The sequence below is a fragment of the Eurosta solidaginis genome, chromosome 3 (genome assembly GCF_040869045.1).
Source record: "Eurosta solidaginis isolate ZX-2024a chromosome 3, ASM4086904v1, whole genome shotgun sequence".
Classification (NCBI taxonomy): Eukaryota; Metazoa; Arthropoda; class Insecta; order Diptera; family Tephritidae; genus Eurosta; species Eurosta solidaginis.
The window spans coordinates 55,425,930-55,452,625 of record NC_090321.1 but is presented as its reverse complement, the minus strand read 5'-3'; the positions used below and the strand labels follow the sequence as shown (position 1 = coordinate 55,452,625).

The window sequence follows — 26,696 nt, the reverse complement described above, 5'->3', positions numbered from 1 at the left end:
AAAAAACTACTTTTTATTTAGTTTAGTACCTCGTATTACCACCTTTTTGTTAAATAACATCTTCAAGATGATTTTCCATAGATGCAATTAGTTTTTGAGCGACTTCGGGTGGTACCTTATGCCTTTCTTCGACAAGAGTAGTATTTAAATCGCTAATCTTACCAATCTGCCTTTGCCCTGCAGCCGATTCCAAAATTGACCACAAATTTTCATTTAAGGCGAGAGATTGCGGCAGTGGGTTCATGAGGTGTGAACAGTTCCATACTACTCATGCCTGCACAATATCGGCACAATCCTGGATATGTGCGAAATCGATAACGTACACCTAAGTTAGGGACAATTTGCAACAAATTGTCTTCTGGTAAAGTTAAATAAAAATTTGTGTCCATTTTACCATCAAAGAAAGTTATTTTGCCAACTCCAGAGGCAGCCAAGTAGGCCCAAACCCATCACAATTTCACCGCCATACCATACAGTTGCCTTCAATTTTTTATTTTTGAGCTCTGAAATTGCTTTTTGAGTTCTTTATTTGCTTTACACCTCACTTTAATCATGCCATATAAGCCAAATATATACAAATATTGATTCAGAGATGATACGTGCGGTGTTAAGCAATTTCAGATCTCAAAAATAAAATTTTCAAGGCAACTGTAGGGTATGGCGGTGGAAGTGTGATGGGTTATAACTTTCTTTGATGCCACAATGGACAAAAATTTGTATTTAACCTTACGAAAGGCAATTTGTTGCGAATCGCCCCTGATTTAGGTGTACGTGATCGATTTCGCAAATCCGGGAGTGTGTCGGGATTGTACATGCATGGGTAATATGGAACTGTCCACACCTCATGAATCCACTTCCACAATCTCTCGTCTTAAATGAAAATGTATGGTCAATTTTGGAATCGCCTACACGGCAAAGGCAGATTGGTAAGATTAGTGATTTAAAAACTACTCTTTTCGAAGAAAGGCATAAGGTACCACCCGAAGTCGCTCAAAAACGAATTTCATCTATGGAAAATTATCTTGAAGATGTTATTTAACAAAAAGGTGGTCATACGAGGTACTAAACTAAATAAAAAGTAGTTTTTTCTAAGACAGGGCGCAGTGCACGAAATAAGCTGTGACCTTAGTTTTTGAGATAATTTTAGTTTTTATTAAATAATTAGCACAAACGTGTAAACACATGAAGTATTTGTTGAAATAAAAGCATATTTTTATTAAAATTGTGCATTTGAATTTTTTTTTGACACCGTCACTAGTTTCCTTTCTATATAGCTCAAAAGTTTTGTTCCATAGCTGCACGAAATAAGCTGTGAGCCACTGTACTTTCGCACGAACCGTCCAAAAATAAACGACACTCTTCTGGTGAGTGTTCGTGATCAAGACAAAGAAAGAGCTCATCTATATCTGAACAATAAACAAGTTGATTGTTGACGTCGTTAACTCGGAATATTTTTTCGAACGACATAGGCTGTCATCCCTCGGGAATGTACCCTTAAAGTTGTTTTCCACAATATTCCACTGTTTCAGCCTCGATCCCAAAATTTCTGTCTGCCTCCAAGATACTTCTAAATCACGCACAAGGTCACGGAAATCTTCATTTTAGACTACATGACGTTCCGTTGTTAGAACCCCAGTTGGAAGAAATACCTTGTCAATTTCTGAACAGTCAGAATTTTCTTCTTATTCCAATGCATTTTTCGATTCAAGAGTTGCAACATGAGTATTCGTTTTTTCGTCCTTCACTGGGCGAGATACGGTTACTACAACAGCATACTTTATGCGGTCGCGTGTATTATAGTGATGACTAACGGTGTTTCTTTGGCAGAAATAGTAATCTTCTTCCTTACGGAAAATTTGACGATGCCCAACCATTGGGGTTGAAAATGGTAAAGGTCGTTTTTTGCATTTTTTCAGTGCACTGGAGCATGTTGGACAGGCATATATTAGTTCATACCAAACACTTTTACCATACGCGCGGTCGAAGAAATTGTTAAAAGCGTCTTTCACGTATTTATTCATCTCTAATTTTACGCGATGCTGCTTGTCAACGAACAAACCACAGATATAACAAAACTTGTTACGATTATAACACATTGTATCAGAAATAAAACAGCGATAGACCTTTACACGAGTTTAATTTTCTAATTTTTTAATTTTCCAAAACTAAGTGAAAATATGTATTTAATTAGCGAGCTTTGCTCATATTCCTTTATACAATTGTTTTGTTATTGATATTAGAGAAAAATTGTAAAGTTTACAAACGGCGATGGTTACTAGGACAATGATATGATATGATCATATTGATATAATAGTAACAGCGGAAGTATTAAAAACAAATACCATAAAAATCCAAACAAATTTTACTAAGCTTTCATAAGCGCGCCTAAAATCATATCCACACTATTGGGAATAAACTACATACACAGTGTATGTGCCTAAATGGTGAATAAAAGGAATAGAAACAAATAGGTAATTCTTAGAGACCAATTGTAAAGCGAGCAACGGGGCATTCATATAACTGAGTGGTTGGTTAAAGGCATCTGCCTTTACACAGGTATGAATGTTGGAGATTCGAGTTCAATACTCAGCTCCCGAACAGCTAGCTGATGAAGAAGTGAAATTCAGAAACATGTCCTAGTAACCATCGCCGTTTGTAAACTTTACAATTTTTCTCTAATATCTATAACTAAGTGAAAATATTTTCAATTTATACATGCGATTCACAGCAACTAACATAGTACAGACCATTGTTAGAATTTTTTTGTTAATTTTTTTTTTTACAATAAGCGTTGTAACATAAACATTTATCAACCGATTTTGATAAACCATGACTTTTCTTACTCGGGATAAATAGTTCTTTGGGAATGATAGTCAAAAAGTAATTTTGTTTATATGTTACATAAAAAAGACGTCGAACTATGAAAAATGGGGAAAAAATGGATAAATCTTAGATAACTTTTGGAAAATGTCCCAATTTTTCGTATATAGTATAAACAAATATATATCAGCTTGAAGCTTCTTCTTCTTTACAAAATCGTAAAGTTATCGAAAATTGGGTAAAAGACGTTATGATTGTTAGAGTGCGCGCAGTAGACGAAAAACGGCTTTTGGACAATAACTTGAAAATTTGGAGGTGTTAGACAATTTTTAAACACATTATCATGATGTACTCGTCAAGGCCTACAACGTAAACTAGGTCACTTGAAAAGTGCAAAATCACTGTAGCACTGTGTAATTAACGAAGCCCTTTTTCTTAAAACTTAAGAATATGTTAATATATCAACTGGCCGGTGGCTCAGCGCTGCCTTTTTAAAACATGCTGTTTGTAATACTGTTTTCACACAGACGGCTTATTGAATAATAAAGGCAGTTTTCTACATTAAGACGCTTATTGAGCTCAATATTCCCTACAAAATTCGAATCTATTATTATTTCATTAGTAGCTAATCGAATGCCTAATGAAGTCAAAAGCACAATGCAACTCTGTTGGCACCGTTCCGCTTCCGTTTCCGCTTCTTAGTTTTCAAAGCAAATGTCATTGTCTGCATGGCGGAACGATACAAGGTGGCCGCATCGAACAGCTGATTATAACCTTTTTTATTTGATTTGATACATCAACTACCGGCGCAGTACGATTTTGACATTTGTCCATCGAATTTACAAGTACATGGAATTTTTTTTGTTTGTAGGTATGTCACCATGCTCCCACCTTGTATCGTTCCGCCATGATTGTCTGTCTCATCCTTCATACTAATCGAGCAGTTACTTCTGTGTGAAAGCAAAAAATTTACGATTTCATTAGCAGGTGAAATGAGATCATTAAGTTTCTGTGTGAAAACAGTATAAAGCTTTTAATGGGCTCACCATGGTCAGAGCATTCTCACATTGAATAACTCAAGCCAAGTGAACTGGTAGGGTTCATCAAGGAGGTCGGTTGGATGATGTGCTGTGAAGAAGATGAGGGCACAATAGACCAATGATCGCAGTGCGATCCTTAATTAATTATCTATCTATCTAAAGCCTTTAAACTTAGCTGTACTTCTCACTACGTTGGGACAAATTTTAAAGTGAGTTTTTCAAATGGTTGAAATACCTGTAAAATATCCTTTTTAATGCGTGTGCCATACACCAATATAAGAAGCGGTTGAGCTTTCTTTCCTCTTTTTTCTGCTATTGCACGGTTCTGTAGTATAACTAATATATTCCAAATCAACTCGTCTGTAATATGTCGACATCGACGTAAATTGAGGCGTTGCAATTTAGTACAGTTTCTTATGAGTGGCAATACGTGTTTATCATTAATGCGGGACGAATAATTGAGACATACTTCTTCCAGGTTGGGGAGATTACTTGCTATCAGTCTTAATACACCTTTAGAAACATTAAATTTATTATCACCCAACCAAAGTGTTCGTAATTTATGTAGACGTCCTATATTGGAAGCAATTGTTGGGAACAGTATGTACGCTTGGCCGGTTAGTTTTAATTCTAATAAATCGTCAGCATGATTTTGAGCTAAAGCTGTATAGAAATGTGACGCCATATGCTAAATGAAAATAAAAACGTTTTTATCATTGGATCAAATCAGTTATTTATGCGAAACGAGCTATAAGATTATGAGAAATGGTTAAACAGATGACAGAAACAGAAGGTACTGAGAGATGGGTGGTAACATAGGCAGTGCAACAGGAATACAAATGACAAAACCATATATGTGCAAACTGAAAGTTATAGCACCAAATTTCCACAATGCCTTCCTTTAGAAGATGTGTACCACAATCCATGAATTGATGTACCGATTGAGCATGGCGAAGTACTGTTACAACAGCAAAAATGAAGCAATAAACGCAAGCACAACAAACGAACAAAGATACTAAACAATAATGGCAGTGGACTCGCGCCCTTTTATAGATAAGGTATGCTTGAAAATTGATGGTTATCTCCATAGCCTTTCAAGCTTATTGACCTAACACAATTTGGACGGATAATCAAGTCCAAAGCGACCTCCTCACGGCGTGGACCGGACAGATGACTAATCAATTGAATATCCATCCATGGCCTTGGGGAGTGTTATCGATGTTGATGGTCCTTTGCCGGATGCAGAACCCGTACGTTCCGGTACCAAGCACCATAAAGGTACTAGCCCGATCATCTCGGGAACGATTTGGTATGACCACATGAAACCTTCTAGGTCATACCGCCCTCCCACCCCTAGATCCATCAGGACTTCGGGGTCACCAGAGCCTCGGCTATTAATTAAAATGATTCGGTAGGTGAGGTTGACATTGAAATTCATACACAATATGAAATTAGGAAACCTACCAAATTATCTAAATGTTCATGTGAAATACAACAATGATGTTCATAACTATAGCACAAGAAACAAAAATAATTTGATAATAATAACAATTGGGATAAAGTTTACAACAACTAAGGCATGACGTGGCTGAATGCGTTTGTAACACTTCAACCAACGTAGGAGTGCGGATTCAAATTCCACTCCCGGCTTTGAAGAGATTTACAAGGTATAATCGAAATAGCTGTCACCTTGTCCATCCTGATGTCACGTTGTTTAAATTTTTCCCAAATTATTAAATAAAAACAAGTAAAGGTGTCCAAGTTCGGGTGTAACCGAACATTATATACTCAGCGTGAGCTTCAATTGCACATTTCATTTCTACATAACACATGGCACCGCCCGTTAAAAAAAAATGTTTCGCCATTTCCTCTTACAATAAAACTTGATAAGTGAAATACCATTGATTCAAAACTATTTTTTGCTAAGTTATAGCTGATTATTTTAGTCTACTACCCTTTTAAACTTGTTTTATATCTAAGTTGCCGTGGTCTTTAACCGATCCCGTCCATTTTTACTAGAAATATTTTCTACTATAGGGAAAATTTGTGTACCCAATTTTATTACGATCCGTTAATTTTTCTTCGAGTTATGGCTCCAAAAACATAGAAAATTGTTTAGTTATAAAAGGGGCGGTACCACGCGATTTTTTTAATATTTGAAGTTTTTCCTATTTATTGTTATAAATCCACTTGAGTAATGAAATACCATTGATATAAAGCTCTTTTTTGCAAAGATATAGCTTATTTTATTCGTCGACCACCCTTTTAAAAATCTTTTATATAAAAGTGGGCGTGGTCCTTAACCGATTTCGTAAATTTTTCTTCAAAGCATTCATTATAGTAAAGGCAACCTCTCTGCCGAATTGTGTTACGATAGGTTTAACGATTTTTGATTTATGATTAATAATGTTTGTAAAATTGAGTTTATCACAAGTGGGCGGTGCCACGCCCAGTTTAAAATTTTTTTTCAAATTTTTATCAATATCAGTCCACACGTCAAATTTCAACATTCTAGGTATATTAATTACTATATAATCAGGTTTTTTGTGTTTTCCAAAATTTTATATACATATATAAAAAGTGGGCGTGGTTATCATCCGATTTTTCTCATTTTCAATACCAATCTATTCTGGGTCCAGATAAGCTCGTGTACCAAATTTGATGAAGATATCTCAATATTTACTCAAGTTATCGTAGTAACGGCAGACGGACAGACGGACGGGCGGACGGACGGACATGGCTCAATCAATTTTTTTTCGATACTGATGATTTGCATATATATCTATATTTGCATATATATCTATATCTATCTCGATTCCTTTATACCTGTACAACCAACCGTTATCCAATCAAAGTTAATATACTGCGTGCAAAGCACGCTGAATATAATAATTTTCACTTGCCAATTGTAAAATCCGAATTTGTTAAAAAGAATACAATGAACTACCTAGGGACTTAAAAGATTGTAAAAATAAGGAGTTCAAAAATACATTTTATAAATCAAAATCAATTATGCAAAATCCAAAGACTGTACAATGTATAATTGTGATCTCATAGATTTAATCTAAGTCAAAAGACTGTAATATTAAAAATAAATAAATAAATAAAAGAGAATGAACAAATTTACATAAGAGAAAGGTGCGGTCCTACATAAATATAAGCTTTAATTATACATACCGTCGTGTTAAAATTATAGACTTCCAAGGACCTTAGCTTCGGCAATTTTGCAACATTCTCATCGAGTCGTGACACCTTAAGCGTTTCCAGTGTCTCACAATAGTTAATAGTTACCGTATTGAGTGTGCGACAAGTTAAACGAGCATCCAAAAAAATTAAATTTAAATATCGGCAACAATCCATCAATGTATCGCTAGAAATACTTTCACAACCGCATAAACTTAAACGTTCCAATTTGCACAAATATTTTAATGAAGTTCCATGTATATTATGATTACCAGCAACACCAAGCGTTTGTAGATTATGTAATTTACGTAAGTTCTCCAAATCGGAATCTTTTAAATTACATTTATATAATTCCAATTCAGTGATGCAGTCCAGTTTTATAACATTAAAGAAATAAACATATTGCCAGGGTGAACGTGATATGATATGTAAACTTCTAATGCGTACATTACATTCTTGCATAAAATTACAAATACTAGATGTAGAACTATAGTAGGGATATTTTTGACCAACAATAATACCCTCCAAATATATACCAAAAGTATGGAAGAATTGGCGTAATTCCCATGTTGAAAATCCATATAACTTCTGCAAATCAAGATGCCGTTGCATACGTGGACATATCATACGTACAAATATTTGCTCCAAACGTGGATGACATAATGACAAACGTATTTGATGCAATAAATCAAGATTTTGAAAAATTATCTCTAAGCAATAATCATTCAGTTTAATTAAATTAACATTATTATTATCAATTAAGAAATTTTCAAATTCGATTGGTTGTTCCCAACTAGGACATGCTTTTAATGTGACACGTTCTTGATTGAATTGGTGAGTTCGTTGCTTCAAAGCTCTGAAATGTGAAAAGTATAACTAGGAACGAATAGTAGTAAAACATGGAATACTAAAAATTACTTGCTGAGAGGCAGATTTTTTTTTAGCTCAGTTAATTTAAAACAAGTAAAGGTGTCTAAGTTCGGGTGTAACCGAACATTATATACTAAGCATGAGCTTCAATTGTACATTTCATTTCAGATAAATTAGTTTTCTACATAACACGTGGCACCGCCCGTTAAAAAAAATATCTCCCCATTTCCTCTTACAATAAAACTGGATAAGTGAAATATCATTGATTCAAAACTATTTTTTGCTAAGTTATAGCTTATTATTTTCGTCTACGACCCTTTTAAACATATTTTATATAAAAGTTGGCGTGGTCTTTAACCGATCTAGTCCATTTTTCCTAGAAATATTTCCTGCTATAGCGAAAATTTGTGTACCCAAATTTATTACGATTCGTTAAATTTTCTTCGGGTTATGGCTGCCCATACATAGAAAATTGCTTAGTCATAAAAGGGGCGGTGCCAGGCCCATTTTCAAAAACTTTAGTGTTTTCCAATTTAATGTTATAATTCAATTCAGAAAGTAAAATTCTATTGATACAAAGCTCTTTTTCGCTAAGATATAGCTTATTATCTTCGTCTACGACCCTTTTAAAAGTCTTTTATATAAAAGTGGGCGTGGTCTTTAACTGATCTCGTCCATTTCAAACGGTTTTATTTAGCTTGACTTGACAGGATGGTTGGTTGGCTGGTTGGCAAGAATTTTGTAATTGAAATTTAAGTAACTTCCCGATAAGCTACAAGCTTGAAACCTGGAATAGAGTTCAGAACCCGATGACAATGCAATAATAAGAAAAAATCGCCGATAGGTGGCGCAAGGATCGAGATATTCACAAAAATCGTATTTGTGGTCCGATTTGGCTCATATTTGGAACACATAATACACACAAGAATAGAAAGCGACCTACGAAAAAAATCGCCGCTAGGTGGCACAAAGATCGAGATATTCAAAAAAATCGTATTTGTGGTCCGATTTGGTCCGTATATGGAACACATAATACATACATGAATAGAAAGCAACCTATGAAAAAAAATCACCGCTAGGTGGCGCAAGGATCGAGATATTCACAAAAATCGTATTTGTTGTCCGATTTGGCTCATATTTGGAACACATAATACATACAAGAATAGAAAGCGACCTATGAAAAAAATCGCCGCTAGGTGGCGCAAAGATCGAGATATTCAAAAAAATCGTATTTGTGGTCCGATTTGGTCCATATTTGGTACACATAATACATACATGAATAGAAAGCGACCTATGATGTCCGGATTGCCTCATATTTGGAACAAATATTACATACAGTCCGGTAGAAGTGACATCAAAATATTTTGGATTTGGAGAAGGGACAAAGACAAAGACTAAAAACTTGAAAATAAAATAATTACAAAAAAAATGTTTAAGTTAAACAGTTTTATTGAAAACAATACTTACATGAAGTAATAATAATACTAAAAGCTAGAAAGTAATTAGTTAGGTCATAGGTACTATGTAGTCATCACACTCCGCATCAACTATATAAGACCAACTGAACCCTAATCAGGTTATGATGCTACGCCTCACATTTTTAGAAATTTCACTCGCCCAACGCTTTTATTTAATTGTCTGATCAACGCCCTAGATTGAGGAGGAGTGTGATGACTAGTACCTAGGCCCTACCTAAATATTTTCTAGCTTTTAGTATATTTCATGTAAGTATTGTTTTCAATAAAACCGTTTAACTTAAAATTTTTTTTTAACTATTTTATTTCTAGAAATATTTCCTGCTAGAGGGAAAATTTGTGTAACCAATTTTATTACGATCCGTTAACTTTTCTTCGGTGCCATGCTCATTTTTTAAAATTTGAAGTTTTTCCTATTTATTATTATAAATCCACTTGGGAAATGAAATACCATTGATATAAATCTCTTTTTTGCAAAAATGTAGCTTATTTTATTCGTCCACGACCCTTTTAAAAACCTTTTATATAAAAGTGGGCGATTTCGTAAATTTTTCTTCAAAGCATTCCTTATAGTAAAGGCAAAACCATCTCTGCCGAATTTTGTTATGATAGGTTTATCGATTTTTGATTTATGATTAATAATTTGTGTAAATTTGATTTTATCACAAGTGGACGGTGCCACGCCCATTTTAAAAAATTTTTTCAAATTTTTATCAAGTCTCAATATCAGTCCACACGTCAAATTTGAACATTCTAGGTGTATTATTTACTAAATAATCAGTTTTTTTGTTTTCCAAAATGTTATATATATAAAAAGTGAGCGTGGTTATCATCCGATTTCGCTCATTTTCAATACAACCTATTCTGGGTCCAGATAAGCTCGTGTACCAATTTGGTGAAGATATCTCAATATTTACTCAAGTTATCGTGTTAACGGACGGACGGGCGGACATGGCTCAATCAAATTTTTTTTCGATACTGATGATTTTGATATATGGAAGTCTATATCTATCTCGATTCCTTTATACCTGTACAACCAACCGTTATCGAATCAAAGTTAATATATTCTGTGTGCAAAGCACGCTGAGTATAAAAATGTGTGAAAAATGTATGAGTTTAGCCGGATTGGTCAGCCAACATAGTATGCAAGGAGCGTGTCACCTCACTATTCACTGGCGGATCTAAAATAGACTGTGGTGTTAGTGACGGGGTCTTCTCCGAGTACTTTGTAGTCGCTATCTCAATCCGTCTTCCAAACTTAGCTAGTATCTTTCAAGCAGAGCTACTTGGAATAGAGAAGGCCTGCTGCTTACGGTTGGAAAACTTTATTAACGGTCCAGCGGTAAATCAGACAGCCAAACAGCTTTATCTGTCTTTTTGTAATGAATTATCGCACTTTTTCAGTTTTTCGAAATTTTCGATATCGAAAGTGGGCGTGGTTGTAGTTCGATTTCGTTCATTTTAAATAGCGATCTGAGATGAGCGCCGAGGAACCTACATACCAAATTTCATCAGGATACCTCAAAATTTACTCAAGTTATCGTGTTTACGGAGGGATGGACGGACGGACGGACGGAAATGGCTAAATAAATTTCTTTTTTCGCCCAGTTCATTTTGACATAGACTTCCAAGCTCTTGTACGCATACAAAAAAGTTGCCGAAGCACATACTGAAACGCATCACTCGATTAACTCAGTGCATCGCCGTGCAGATGTTGCCTTCGCGTTTTACTAACATGCGTAAAATGCCTACATACTACACTAGCACAACACTTTGTTCGCATGATCTGGAAGTCTCCCGTCCATAGTACTCCAAGGTAGGACATAGATGTAACTATTCTAGATTGCATAGTCCAGAAGACAATTATAAACATGTAAAATAGATTTAACTTAGGCTTAGGAAAGCCGTAATAAATAAATACATTACATTATATATAGAAGTCTATATCTATCTCGATTAGTTTATGCCGTTACGGATTACCGTTATGTGAACAAAGTTAATATACTCTGTGAGCTCTGCTCAGCTGAGTATAAAAAGATATAAGGAGTGATATCCTCCGAAGAGATTTTAGGACGAGCTTCTCTTCCCGTTTGCTTCGTGCCCCTCTTAATTTTTCCCTCAAATTGGCGGGACGGAATCTACATGTTTTATGCCGACTCCGAACGGCATCTGCAAGGCAGATGAGTTTTCACAGCGGAAATACACTAGAGTGCTTACCAAATCACTGCCGAGGAAGATCCCGCTTAGAAATACGCCAGCGGGTTAGGGGCTTAAAATATACCCGCGGTAGTATGCCTGTCATAAGAGGCGACTAAAATACCAAATTGATTCCAGGGGTTGTGTAGCGCAACCCTCTCAAGTGGTTGCCAGCGCCATATATAGCTTTTCCAACCTAATTGTCAACCTCACCTACCCGTGGGCAATCCTGTTTCATTAACAGCCGAGGCTCTGGCGACCCCAAACTCCTGATGGATCTAGGGGGTGGGAGGGCGGTATGGCCTAGAAGGTTGCATGTGGATGCAAATTGTCATCAATGCTCTAACGGGAGTCCAAGGAAACTTGCTGTTTCAACAGGGGTGGACCATAATGAAAGGGATGTTAGAGGCGTTGGTTCCACAATACAGTTAAAGAGATGGTTGGTGTCATGTGGGGACATATTACAAGCAGGACATATGTTTTGTATGTCGGGGTTGATTCTGGATAGGTAAGAGGATTCACCGGGCAATTCATGGCAGAGGTCCGACGCCTGATTGTGGAGTTCACGGAGGACCTGCTTGTGTTTTTAGCTTCATACGGCTGTGTTCTCAGGGACCGTGTTTCCTCATAATGCTTACGGATATGATCTCTTAAGCCCCTGGGCGGTGTAGGCTCATCAATCAGATGTCTGTTGGGATGCCCAGGTTTCTGGGTATTCAACACGAACTGTTTGGTTAGCATTTCATTTCTCTCCCTAATGGGGAGTATTCTCGCCTCTTTAAGTAGATGGTGTTCTACGGACATAAGGAGACAACCCGTGGCGGTTCTGAGGGCGGTATTTTGGCAAGCCTGTAGCTTCTTAAAGTGAGTTGTCTTTAGGCATGCCGACCATATCGGGGACGCGTAGCATGCAATCCGCTGGCCAATTGCTTTGTAAGTGGTAATGAGCGTTTCTTTATCTTTACCCCAAGTACTGCCAGCAAGAGATTTGAGGATTTTATTGCGGCTCTGGATTTTCGGTACAATTGCGGTTGCATGCTCACCAAAATGTAGATCCTGATCAAACGTCACACCCAAGATTTTGGGGTGTAAGACAGCCGGTAGCGTAGTGCCATTGACGTGGATGTTCAAAATGGTCAACATTTGGGACGTCCATGGTGTAAATAAGGTCGCCGATGATTTAGTCGGTGATAATGTCGGGTTTCACGAGGCGAAAAAACTGTGCAGTCATCGGCGTAGGAAACGATAGTGGCTCCTTCTGGTGCGCTCGCGCATTTGCTCAAAAGGTGGTAGGGACTAAGAGTCTGTTTCCTTGACCTACACGATTGCTGCCGGAAAAGAGGGGAGAAGAAAACGGGGCGGGGCTCGATATGTAGAAGTTAAACAAAAGTGGGGATAGGACACCACCCTGTGGCACCTCTTGTTTAATTCTTCTTGGTTTGAATGTTGAGTTCCTGAATTGCACCGATGCCTGCCGACCACCCAGATAATTTGCGGTCCAGCTTTTAAGACTTGGGGAAATGGTACACCCTTCCAGGTCTTGCAGTAACGTGGCATGGTTGACCGTATCAAAAGCTTTTGACAGGTCTAATACAACGAGTACTGTCCTATGGTGGGGGTTTTGATTTAAACCGCAATTTATCTGGGTGCTAATGGCATTAGCGCGGTGGTTGTGCTACGTAGTTTTCTAAAGCCATGCTGATGATAGGCTAGTTGCAAATTTGCTTTAGTAGCGGGACCTCCTTGGCCATATTCCATTTTTCGGGGATGACAAAGGTGGAAAGGGACAGGTTGAAGACATGTGTTAAATATTTGAAGCCCTCTTTACCTAGGCTTTTAAGCATCTGCTTGGCTATGCCGTCTGGGCCCACTTCTTTAGATGGTTTAGCATGACCGATGACATCCTCAACCTCTTTGGCGATGATGGTAATGGGACGCGCTGAATTTATGTTTATGTGCGCGTATGTAGGCCCGCCGTCTAACTTTGTTAACCGTAGAATGCATTATATATTGTCGGCAAAAAGCGCTCGCGCATTTTTTCGCATCCGACAGCACTTTATCGCTAAAGGCGATGGAAATTTAGTCATTGTGCTTAGACGGATTCGATAGGGACAGTACGGTGGACCAAAGCTTACCCACACCTGCAGAGAGATTACAACCACTTAGATGCTCCTCCCGTTTCGCCCGTTTGTGGGCAGCAAAGTGACTGTCTGTAAAGGATTTGTACTCATCCCACTTTCCTTTTTTAAAGTGCATGAAAGTGCGTTTTTCGGTGACGATGAAGTCGGCGGTTCGCTCAAGCGAAATAAGTAAAAGCAGGTGGTCAGATGCCAATGTTACCATCGGCTGCCAGTTGACACAGTTTACGAGTCCTGCGCTCACGATTGATATATCTGGCGAACTGTGACAGCTTCCTACCATACGAGTGGGGGCGTCTCCGTTTATTGTGCAGAACATCGTTTCTTCTATTTGATCCGCCCCTGCTGTCCGTCTGCAGGTTTGAATGCCATAGATCGTGATAGGCATTGAAATCGCCTAAGATAATGCGATTATCGCCAGTGAATAGTGCTCTGATATGAGCCCCACTGGGGCAACAGGTGGCAGGAGGGATGTAGATGTTGATGATTTCTACGTTTACATGACCGGACAGATAAGCCGTGACGTTCTAAGACACTGTCCCTGCGGCCGACGTCGGGATGAAATATAAAATATTGCACGGAGTGGTGTATGATAAACGCGAGACCGCCTCCAATTCCACTCTCGCGATCTTTTCTGTGGACATTATACCCAGAACAGGCCTGCAGAGCAGATTTGCTATGAGTTTAGTCTATTGAATCGCAGCGATGTGGATGTTATGCCGCTTCATGAAATCGCCTATCTCCCTGATCTTCCCAGTTAATCCATTATATTTTAACTGCAGAATTCGGAAGTGCAGCGGGGGGACGTCGTCACTCGAGGGGTAAGTGACGGGTGACTGCGCCTGAGCTGAGGGAGGCCAGGACGCAATTGCTGTTGTGGCCCTGGGACTGGACGTCCCTGGATAAGCATTGGGGTACCCGGATGACGCAAACATATATATTCTGTGCTGGCAAACGGTGCAAAAGGTGGTAGGGACTAAGAGTCTGTTTCCCAGGCCTACACGATTGCTGCCGGAAAAGCGGGGAGAAGAAGACGGGGGCGGGGGCTGATGCTCGGCCTTGCCACCGACTCTACTACGGAGATTGTAGTTATAAGTGGGAGCGGCCGTATGAGCTAGTGGCGCCGTAGGGCGCGAGCAGCAGTGGGTACTTGTTGTGGCTTGCTGAGCAGCAGATCTGCTGGAGGGATAGGGGGGGGGGGGGGGGGGGGGGATGAGTCGTAGACTACGGGACGCCCTTGGGCGTGAACAGCAAGATGCCACAAAAAATGTATAAAAGTTACGAGGACGTCGGCTTTTGGGATCTAGACCAGAGCAACCTGGCCGATGCAACCATCCTAGCACGCGACACAGTGACAAGAGTATAACCCTCCTAAAAAGATTCACCCCTATTACGGTTGTCAATAGTGAGAAAATTAGTGTCGACGCTCATGAATTGGTATCGGCGTTGTCAACGTCGATAACTATTGATAGGTGTTGACGCTTTTTTGGTATTGGCTAAAACAATATTGAAGTTGTGTTGACGTGACGCGACACAAAGTTTGTCGACACAGTTTTTGGTGACGACAAGCGCGGTAATACAGAATTCAACTATTAAAAATTCAAAAAATAAGCTTTTTTATGATTTTTATGCTTCTTTTTTATTAATTTTTTATTCAATTTCAGAAAATAGTCAAAATAACCAACAACAGTCAGTTTAGTAGAATTGTGGTAATGTTCTAGGGTAGCGGTCGACTGCTAAAACACGCCCAAAAAATTCAGGAGAGGTATCAAAAGACACGTATTGACCTCGATTTTAATAATCCGAATTAAGAATATAAAAATTCTACTTGCGTTTGGAAAATTTTGCAAAAACAGTTGCAAGCTTTCAAGTGGTTCATTAAAAGGTTTTTGTGAAATTTCAAGGATTTTTTATTTCCGCCTTCAGATTACTAATACCGAGGTCAATTCGGGTATTTTGATACCCCTCTCGAATTCGATTAAGTTTTCCAATAGTGCACCACGCTCTGGGAGGTAGGGAGTTGCTAATGGTGTACTAAAGAGAAATCCAATCATCTACAATATATTCACTAAGGTTCGTAAACAAATTCCTTGGTGTGTATTTTGCCCGGAATGCTTAATTGTGCACTAATAGATTTCAGCACTTATTTAGATCCACTAATTGTCCACTAAACAAAAAATTAACTCAATACAAATTGTAAATAAACAGTTGTCAAAAATATAGGGATCGTGTTTTTATCGATATCACGTCGACATCAATACATTGCCTTAGTAAATACCAATTATGCATTGACGTGACATTGATGTTGATACGACGTGATGTCGACGACGATACGAAGTGATGGTTGACGTTGACAACCGTAATAGGGGTGATTATTTTCCGGCAAACGCAGCAAAATCATTTCCCAGGACCCGGAATGGGGTACGATACCTCCCGGATAACACTCGATAACACTTCCCAAGGCCTTCGTGGAGTGTCCTTGTCGCTACAACAATCCCGCTTAGAAAAACTTTCTTCTAATTGAAAAAACTTGTTTCTAACGCCGTTTTCTTTTCTGGACAATTTCGCACTCTTAAGTTCTACTTTTGGTCTAGGTCAACGGACGCTATGCAAAATGGCTCTATTTGTAAAAAAAGAGACCGCTTTCCTAATCCACTGGAAAATATTTTGTGAAAGAAACACACCAAATCACGAGTGGGCCGATCCCGCAGCGGGTTAGCGGTTAGAATATACCCGCGGTAGGTATGCCTGTCGTAAGAGGCGACTAAAATACCGAATAGATTCAAGGGGTTGTGTAGCGCAACCCTTTCAAGGAGTTGCCAGCGCAATATACAGCTTCTACAATTGTCAACTTCACCTATCCGTGGCGAATCCTGTTTCAATAAGGCTCTGGCGACCCCGAACTCATCAGGGGTCTAGGGGGCTTGGTACTGGAACGTACCGGATCTGCATCCGGCAAAGGACCATTAACATCGATGATACTCCCCAAGGCCTTCGGGGAGTATCCTTATCGCTACAACAACAACAACAACGAGAGGGCCCAAAATAACCAACAGGGACACATTATTTTCTCAGAAGAAAACATCGCAAAATGTGTATTTTGTTTTGCCCGGGGGTGAGCCCAGGATCTTGGGTGTGGTAGGGGGAGCACGCTACCACCACAACACGGCGCCCAACATGTAGGATTACCAAAGAATTTGTGCGGACTACAACCACGAAAAAACTGAGGATTCGCTAAAATTGTCTAGGAAAGATATATTTAGGATGACAGCCTCAATCACAGGACATTAGCCGTTTGTCTCACACGCAGAATGAGTGGGATTAACCTTCAGCGTACTATTCAGAGGATGCAGCCAAAAAAGTTGTACAGAAACGGTCACCCATTTCCTCTGCGGGTGTCAAGCCCTGGCTAATATCAGGTGGGCGGTTTCGTACTGTCCGATCTAAGAGAGGTATCAAAATGCTCCATAAATGACATCAACAGCTTTATTGAACTAACAAAATGGTTCGAGTAAAATAAGCTCACTGCATAATAGATTAATATACATAATAAATAACTAATTGGTAAGTGTGTTCAATAATGCTGTGAGTATACTCACGCGCCAGCGCCTTCCTTATTCCAATACTGAATAATACATTGGGTCGGTGTTGCACGTGTCCTGCCATATGTTATATGCACATTTTTTATTTTTCCGAATTTGGAAAAGTGCTGTTTTATCTGTGCTGCATTTATCTGTAAAAAATAAAAAAACATGTGCTTAATGTACATTAGTGTGGTACTTACATATTGTGACGAATATTAGTATCACTAAGCGATACTACCATCATTAAGCCGATACTAAGCAGTATATATATAAACAAATCAATCATCATCTACACACACATACAAGGCAACAGAGAGATACTCCAAATGCATGTCATCATCAGCCGCAGAAGTAATCACATATACACATGCATATGGATACAAATTACAAATATACGTGTATATAGCTGGTAAACAAGCATCAGGTTCACGAAATTACTAGACCTTAGTGCCACCGTGGTGTGATGGTAGCGTGCTCAGCCTGCCACACCGTATGCCCTGGGTTCGCACCCCGGGCAAAGCAACATCAAAATTTTAGAAATAAGGTTTTTCAATTAGAAGACAATTTTTCTAAGCGGGGTCGCCCCTCGGCAGTGTTTGGCAAGCGCTCCGAGTGTATTTCTGCCAAGAAAAGCTCTCAGTGAAGACTCATCTGCCTTGCAGATGCCCTTCGGAGTCGGCATAAAACATGTAGGTCCCGTCCGGCCAATTTGTAGGAAAAATTGGAAGATTATAAAAGCAGCCCAAGCTGAGGCATGACGAAGCAGTTTGATTTAAACACGCTATCAGTTGCGAAGTGAAGTTTAATTGTGAAGTACTTTCAAAGTAGTCTAATAAAGACCATTTTGTAATACTGCATATTGGAGTGTTTTATTCAACAGTTTAGCGATACGAACGTAAGCAGAAGGTTGCAAATCAGCGGAATTACCCTAAATTCGTTACAATATATATCATGTTACCGATTTTTTCTAGTTTCACCCTTTCAAACGCTAGCACCAAGGTTAAAGATATCGCAATTTTGGTCGCGGTTGGCGACCGCCGTGGTATGGTGGTAGCGTGCTCTGCCTACCAAACCGAAGATCCTTTATTTGCAATTATGAAATTGTCGGGCATAAATTAAGTCCAAACGGATCTGTACTATTTCACCATGCACTACTACTATGTGTAATTGGCGACGATCGTAAAGGTAAAAGAAAACACGGCCATTATCGATTTTGGGTATTGGATAACAAAAAATTTAATTCGAATTGTTTGAGTCTCCATAGAAAACTCTTAACTTTGATCCAGGTGCGACAACTTTTAACCGTCTCTAATCGGGACCAAAATTTATACGTAATTTTTTAGACCGTGGTATCATTGTTTGAAGGCTGAGGCTGGAAAATATCTATAATTTAGTATATAAGGGCCACCTTAATATTTATATATGTATGCATCGTACAAATATTTACGTATAAGCTGTAGACCCCGTCTTGCAAAAGCCGATAGAAGTACATAATCGACCGGTTATCTTTATAATGCATAAAATAATAGATAAAACATAAAAAATAAAATTAAAAACAAGTAAGGAAGGCAAATTTCGGGTGTAACCGAACATTACATACTCAGCTGAGAGCTTTGGAGACAAAATAAGGGAAAATCACCATGTAGGAAAATGAACCTAGGGTAACCCTGGAATGTGTTTGTATGACATGGGTATCAAATAGAAGGTATTAAAGAGTATTTTAAAAGGGAGTAGGCCATAGTTCCCACCTATGGGCGCCTTTTCGATCGCAATAAAGGTGGGCCAGGGGTGACCCTAGAATGTGTTGGTACGATATGGGTATCAAATGAAAGGTGTTAATGAGTGTTTTAAAAGTGAGTGGGCCTTAGTTCTACAGGTGGACGTCTTTCGAGATATCGCCATAAAGGTGGACCAGGGGTGACTCTACAATGTCTTTGTACGATATGGGTATCAAATTAAAGGTATTAATGGGGGTTTTAAAAGGGAGTGGTCGACCAAAATGTGGACCAGGGTGACCCAGAACATCATCTGTCGTCCATTTCGCCAATTTTCACAGAAAACAGTTATCGTCATAGAATCTATGCCCCTACCAAATTTCACAAGCATTGGTTATTTTTTGTTCGACTTATGGCATTAAAAGTATTCTAGACAAATTAAATGAAAAGGGGCGGAGCAACGCTGCAAAACTTTCAAATTACCTTCTTTCAAAAGTGGGCGGTGCCACGCCCATTGTCCAAAATTTTACTAATTTTCTATTCTACGTCATAAGGTCAACCCACCTACCAAGTTTCATCGCTTTATCCGTCTTTGGTAACGAATTATCGCACTTTTTGGGTTTTTCGAAATTTTCGATATGGAAAAAGTGGGCGTGATTATAGTCCGAGTGCGCCTTAGCTCTATAGGTGGACGCCTTTTCGGGATATCGTTATAAAGGTGGACCAGGGGTGACTCTAGAATGCGTTTGTACAATATGGGTGTCAAATGAAAGTTGTTAATGAGTGTTTTAAAAGGGAGTGGGCCTTATTTCTATGGGTGGACGCCTTTTCGAGATATTGCCATAAAGGTGGAGCAGGGGTGACTCTAGAATTTGTTTGAACGATATGGGTATCAAATGAAAGGTGTTAATGAGTATTTTAAAAGGGAATGGGCCTTAGTTCTATGGGTGGACGCCTTTTCGAGATATCGCCATAAAGGTGGACCAGGGGTGACTCTAGAATTTGTTTGTACGAAATGGGTATCAAATGAAAGGTGTTAATGAGTCTTTTAAAAGGGAGTGGGCCTTAGTTTTATAGGTGGACGCCTTTTCGAGATATCGCCATAAATTTGGACCAGGGATGACTCTAGAATGCGTTTATACAATATGGGTATCAAACGAAAGGTGTTAATGAGTATTTTAAAAGGGAGTGGGCCTTAGTTCTATGGGTGGACGGCTTTTCGAAATATCGATATAAAGGTGGACCAGGGGTGACTCTAGAATTTGTTTGTACAATATGGGTATCAAATGAAAGGTGCTAATGAGTATTTTAAAAGGGAGTGGGCCTTAGTTCTATAGGTGGACGCCTTTTCGAGATATCGCCATAAAGGTGGACCAAGGGTGACTTTAGAATTTGTTTACGATATGGGTATCAAATGAAAGGTGTTAATGAGTATTTTAAAAGGGAGTGGGCCTTAGTTCTATAGGTGGAAGCCTTTTCGGGATATCGTTATAAAGGTGGACCAGGGTTGACTCTAGATTGCGTTTGTACATTATGAGTATCAAACGAAAGGTAATAATGAGTATTTTAAAAGGGAGTGAGCCTTAGTTCTATAGGTGGACGCCGTTTCGATATATCGCGATAAAGGTGGGCCAGGGGTGACTCTGTAATGTGTTTGTACAATATGGGTGTCAAATTAAAGGTATTAATAAGAATTTTAAAAGGTAGTTGTATATGTGAAGGGTTTTCGAGATTTCGACCAAAATGTGGACCAGAGTGACCCAGAACATCATCTGTCGGGTACCGCTACTTTATTTATATATGTAATACCACGAACAGTATTCCTGCCATGATTCCAAGGGCTTTCGATTTCGCCCTGCAGAACTTTTTCATTTTTTTTCACTTAATATGGTAGGTGTCACACCCATTTTAAAAAGTTTTTTCTAAAGTTGTATTTTGCGTCAATAAACCAATCCAATTACCATGTTTCATCCCTTTTTTCGTATTTGGTATAGAATTATGGCATTTTTTTCATTTTTCGTAATTTTCGAAATCGAAAAAGTGGGCGTGGTCATAGTCGGATTTCGGCCATTTTTTATACGAATACAAAATGTGTTCAGATAATTATGTGAACTGAGTTAGGAAAGATATATCGATTTTTGCTCAAGTTATCGTGTTAACGGCCGAGCGGAAGGACAGACGATCTACTGTGTATAAAAACTGGGCGTGGCTTCAACCAATTTCGCCCTTTTTCACAGAAAACAGTTATCGTCCTAGAAGCTAAGCGCCTACTAAATTTCACAAGGATTGGTAAATTTTTGTTCGACGGAGCCACGCCCATTTTGAAATTTTCTTTTGTTTTTGTATTTTGTTGCACCATATCATTACTGGAGTTGAATGTTGACATAATTTACTTATACACTGTAAAGATATTAAATTTTTTGTAAAAATTTCACTTTAAAACAAAAATTTTTTTTAAGTGGGCGTGTCGTTCTCCGATTTTGCCAATTTTTATTAAGCATACATATAGTAATACAAGTAACGTTCCTGCCAAATTTCATCACGATATATTCAACGACTGCCAAATTACAGCTTGCAAAACTTCTAAATTACCTTCTTTTAAAAGTGGGCGGTGCCACGCCCATTGTCCAAAATTTTACTTATTTCCAATTCTGCGTCATAAGTTCAACCCACCTACCAAGTTTCATCGCTTTATCCGTCTTTGGTAATGAATTATCGCACTTGTTCGATTTTTCGAAATTTTTGATATCGAAAAAGTGGGCGTGGTTATAGTCCGATATCGTTCATTTTAAATAGCGATCTGAGATGAGTGCCCAGGAACCTACATACCAAATTTCGTCAAGATACCTCAAAATTTACTCAAGTTATCGTGTTAACGGACGGACGGACATGGCTCAATCAAATTTTTTTTCGATACTGATGATTTTGATATATGGAAGTCTATATCTATCTCGATTCCTTTATACCTGTACAACCAACCGTTATGCAATCAAAGTTAATATACTCTGTGAGCTCTGCTCAACTGAGTATAATAATAGCACATTAGGCTTTGACATTCTAACGAAAAATGCGGGATTTTTATTTCTTGGAAGTTTATTTGGTTTGTTATTGGCTTGGACGTTTTTTATATTTCTCTGTGGTGTTATTCGACACCTTTTCAAAGAAGTCTAAATTTTAATAGATACATCAATGTGTTGAATTGGATGGCAAAAAAAAAATTGAAACAAGTTTGTAGACGGAGTTATAAATTTTTTTCATACAAAGAGTCGTTTTTAGAGGCATCATTTCAAGACCTATACTTATACTTACTTACTTGCTTATAAATTTTTTTAATAGCTTTTTTGGCGAAAGGGCTTTGATTTCAAAGTAAAAATAACTACAAACCATCTCGCTTCCCAAGGCAGCTGGTTCTATGAACCGGGGCGACTCGGGATTTTTCCCGACCAAGGACTGTCATTTCAGTGTAACCCCATTTAATTTGTTGCGTCCCTCCCATAAATTGTTATCCTCCCAGCAGATCATGCAGCGTGACTGCGCTATATTCTCCTGCTCCGGGAGGGTATCGAACCCAATCCAGGACCTGTACCTGACCCCGGTCCAGAGAAATTGTTTTGCTGCGTTTGCCGGAAAAGTGCAAGGGATTGTTGCATCGGACAGGATGTTCTGGGCGAGAGCCCAAAACCCGAAGTCCTCGTAACTTTTATAAATTTTTTGTGGCTCCTTGTTGTTTACGCCCAAGGGCGTCCCGTAGTTTGCGCTTTACTCCCCCTCCACTGAAACGAAAAATTTATTTTTTAATATTAATTTACAGTGTATATTGATTACTGCAAGAACTTTGTGTTGAAGTCTGCAAATCGTTTGTATTTTGTATTGTATATATATTGCACTTTTTTTTGCTTATCGGAATTTTTAGCAATGTTAAGTTACTTTGGTATTGATGTAAATATCTCATCTTTTGATGCTTTAAATGATTCAATGTACTTATAGATTTTACTCTCGCAATCTTGTGTGTTGACTAATTGTAGTAGTGTGTATGTGGATTAATATTGGGTTAATATTGCTATGGTATGTTGTTCATGTTAAAAATCTCTTCATACCTGAGCGTGAAATATTGTTATTTATAATGATGCGATTGGAGAATCTAGGAATGATAGTAGATGGCAAATTTGTGTGCACAAATTACTCAAAAATTAAACTTTTTTATGTGTAGATGATAAATATTCTGTTATATTAAAATAATTTGTTTGTAATTTGGTTTAATGAAAGATTTAGAAAATATATGCTATTTAAAAATTTTAATAGAAAAAATATTTTCCTATTTAATTTGGATTAATATATTTAAACGTTATTTTTTTAAAAGATATTTTTGATGACATAAAATATTTAAATTTTTTGATAATTAAAAAAAAATAATCTAATAATAATAAATTTAAAATATAACAAGTAATTTTTTACAAGTAGATAACCCTACACCGAGCATCAGCCCCCGTCCTCGTCTTCTTCTTCCACTCTTTCCGGCACTAGCACTCGAGTAGGTCAGAGAAACAGATTCTTAGGTGCCTACCACCTTGTGCACCGTTTGCCAGCAAAGAATATATATGTTTCCAACATCTGCCCAATACACCTCCTGCCTTGGACGATGCCACTTTCCTAGATGTTTTGGTCTCAGCGACGACAACCCCCCGATGGGTTTCATCGCGCCATACTGCCAGGCCGCAAACCCAACTACACCGGGTACCCAAATGCTTACCCAGGGATGTCCAGTTCCAGGGCCACAACAGCAATTGCGTCCTGGCCTCCCTCAACTCAGACGTAGTCACCTATCTCTTACCCCCAGAATAACGACGTCTTCCCCGTTGCACTTCAGAATACTGCAGTTAAATTGTTTGGGTTAACTAGAAAGATCACGGAGATTGTTGATTTCATGAAGCGGCATAACATCCGCATTGCGGATACAAGAGACCAAACACCCAGCAAGATCTGTTCTGCAGGTCTGCTCTGGACAGAACGTCCACAGAAAAGATCGCGAGAGCGGAAATGCAGGCGGTCTCGCGTTTATCACTCACCACACAGCGCAATATAATCTATTTGATCCCGAAATCGGCATTACGCTACCGACTGTCTTACACCCTAAAATCTTGGGTGTGACGTTCGATCAGGATCTACATTTTTGATTGTACCGAAAATCCAGAGCCGTAAGAAAATCCTCAAATCTCTTTCCGGCAGCACTTGCAGTAAAGACAAAGAAACGCTCATTACTACTTACAAAGCAATTGGCCGGCTGATTAAATGCTACGCGTCCCTGATATGGTCGCCAAGCCTAAAGCCCCCATTACTGATACTTAGCATAGACTTGACTTGACTTGGCGTTAACTTGGCAGCTTAGCCACGATTATACTCCACTTGGCGCATACAACCTGGCATCATAATCAGCGTTGAAATTTATTTTTAAATAAATGTCAATTGTATGACAAAATGTCAAAATGAAATGGAAACAAGCAAATGGCATCTCAAAATATAAACGTCACTTAGAACTTACATAGAAAATCAAAATTCAACATACTTCTAAGTCAAGTTAAGTGTTGCTAAGTTTTGAGTAATCAGTAACATGCAATGTTCATTTAACAGAACTGTAAGTGACAGTTCTCAAGCCAAGTCAAGTATGCTAAGTATCAGTAATGGGCCCTTAAAGGTTACGCACCTCAGAACCGCTACGGGCGGGCTGTCTTCTTATGTCCCCAGAACATCACGTACACAATGAGGCGAGAGTACTCCCCATTAGGGAGAGAATAAAATTCTAAACAAACAGTTTCTGTTGAATACCCAGAAAACCGGGTATCCCAACAGGCATCTGATTGATAAAGCTACACCTCCCATAAGCATTTTGAAACAAAAATTGCATGCATTTCCCTACCGCCAAAAGCAAATTTGAATCATGTTTGAAAGCAGCTATGTGCTATAAAACGGCGCAAATATTTATCACGTCGTAATGGGTTAAAAAACATGATTTTTTCCTTCACACATCAATAACATACTTTGCGTACTTTGCATAAAATATTTCAAAAATACGACTTTTGTAAATGGACACCAGAAATAACTATTGATTAGGCTGGTATTGCCACATTTTTTCGACGCTGCTCAGTCGTTTCTTTCTAGGCGCGTTATGAAAAGTTGATGAGAGTTAAAATTTAAAAAATGGGACACAAAAGTCACGCGCAAACTTCCTTTGAGTGCAATGAACATATGTATACGGATGTACATATGTACCAACAAAATAGAAATAGCGCCTCTATTTTTGGTATGCTTGTAAGTATGTATGTACACTAATGTTTATACACTAAGGCCCGGTTTTTCAGTAGTTGGTTAAGCTAAGCTTAAACTAAGTTTGCTTAAACTCTAGTCAAATTTAAACTCCAGTTAAACTACTGAGCAGTTCTTCAGTCAAAGTTTAAGGCCGCATTTGGGTATGCTTTTTGTGCGGCAACATTGGTTTTTTATTATCTAGATAATTTGTAGATACGGCAACAGCTGGATTTTGTTTACCCAACAAACATGGAAAAAATTCTCCAGCGAAATTATATATATAGTTCCGGAAGTGATATCCAACATCATTATTTAATTATTCTTAAACCAGATAGTTATCGAGTTGATATCCAACTTCATTCTCCAATCACTATTCAACCTTTGAGACATTTTGTAAAATTAAAAGTTTTCGAGTAGATCTCCAACGTCATTAATATTTTCCAATTAATATCCTAATTTCGAGAGATTTTGAGAAATGTACAGTTCTCAAATGAACGTTCAACACATTTCTCCAGTTGATATCCTACATTGCATATCGAGTTGAGGTGGAGTTGAAAAAAATCTCCAAGGTGGTACCACCAAAACCAATAGCTATTTATTGTGAGAAATAAACACCTGGTTGATAGCAGTAATGGGTCATGCCCCGGGCAAAGCTATATCAAAATTTTATAAACAAGGTTTTTCAATTAGTATAAAAGTTTTTCTAAGCGGGGTTGTCTCTCGGCAGTGTTTGGCAAACACTCCGTTTGTATTTCTGCCATGAAAAGCTCTCAGTGAAAACTCACCTGCCTTGCAGATGCCGTTCGAAGCCGGCATAAAACCAGTAAGTGCCGTCCGGCCAATTTGTAGGAAAAATTAAAAGGAGCACGACGTAAATTGGGAGAGAAGCTCTGCCTAAAATCTCTTCGGAGGATAGCATGTCATATTTATTTATTTTTTAAATTATATATATATCATTTTATTTTCGTGAAAAAACTGTAGTATGGAATCATACATTTGAGTCCAGTTAAAAAACCACTAGTTGTTAATTAAATTGTCTCAATTTAAGTAATAGGATTCTTTGTTTTATAAAAGTTCCCTCTTTTGCTGAGTACGCTATGATTCTCGAGTTGAGCCACTGTTTCTAAACAACTCTTGAGATTTTAGAAGTATGTCTAGTTACCAATATGAGCTCTAATAGTACTCAAGCCCAAATGCTTGTTGGGTATATTCGACGCCATTTCGAACGAACGAAATTTGAAAATTTTTTTTTTCAATTAAATAAAAAAAAAATATAAAAAAAAGCGGCCCACTACGGGATTAGTGGGGATGATTGCAGAATTGACTTAAGTTTTTTATGAGAAAAAAAAAAAATGGCAAAATTTGAAAAAAC

At 38.3% G+C, this 26,696-nt stretch overlaps 1 protein-coding gene across 5 annotated transcripts in view; it reads right to left on the bottom strand.

The window, feature by feature from the left end:
- The window catches only part of LOC137243743 (uncharacterized), a 128,811-nt gene that overhangs the window by 53,069 nt on the left and 49,046 nt on the right, over positions 1-26,696 (bottom strand). For all 5 annotated transcript variants that reach the window (XR_010950596.1, XM_067771797.1, XM_067771796.1 and 2 more), the window contains exons 3-5: positions 17,322-17,455; positions 7,038-7,899; positions 4,096-4,548 (exon numbers count right to left, since the gene is read on the bottom strand). Coding sequence is in view for 4 of the 5 variants with exons in the window: in XM_067771797.1 (XP_067627898.1) it covers positions 4,096-4,548; positions 7,038-7,899; positions 17,322-17,455 (1,449 nt within the window). In the remaining variant the exon portion in view is untranslated. The remainder of the gene's footprint in view (positions 1-4,095; positions 4,549-7,037; positions 7,900-17,321; positions 17,456-26,696) is intronic.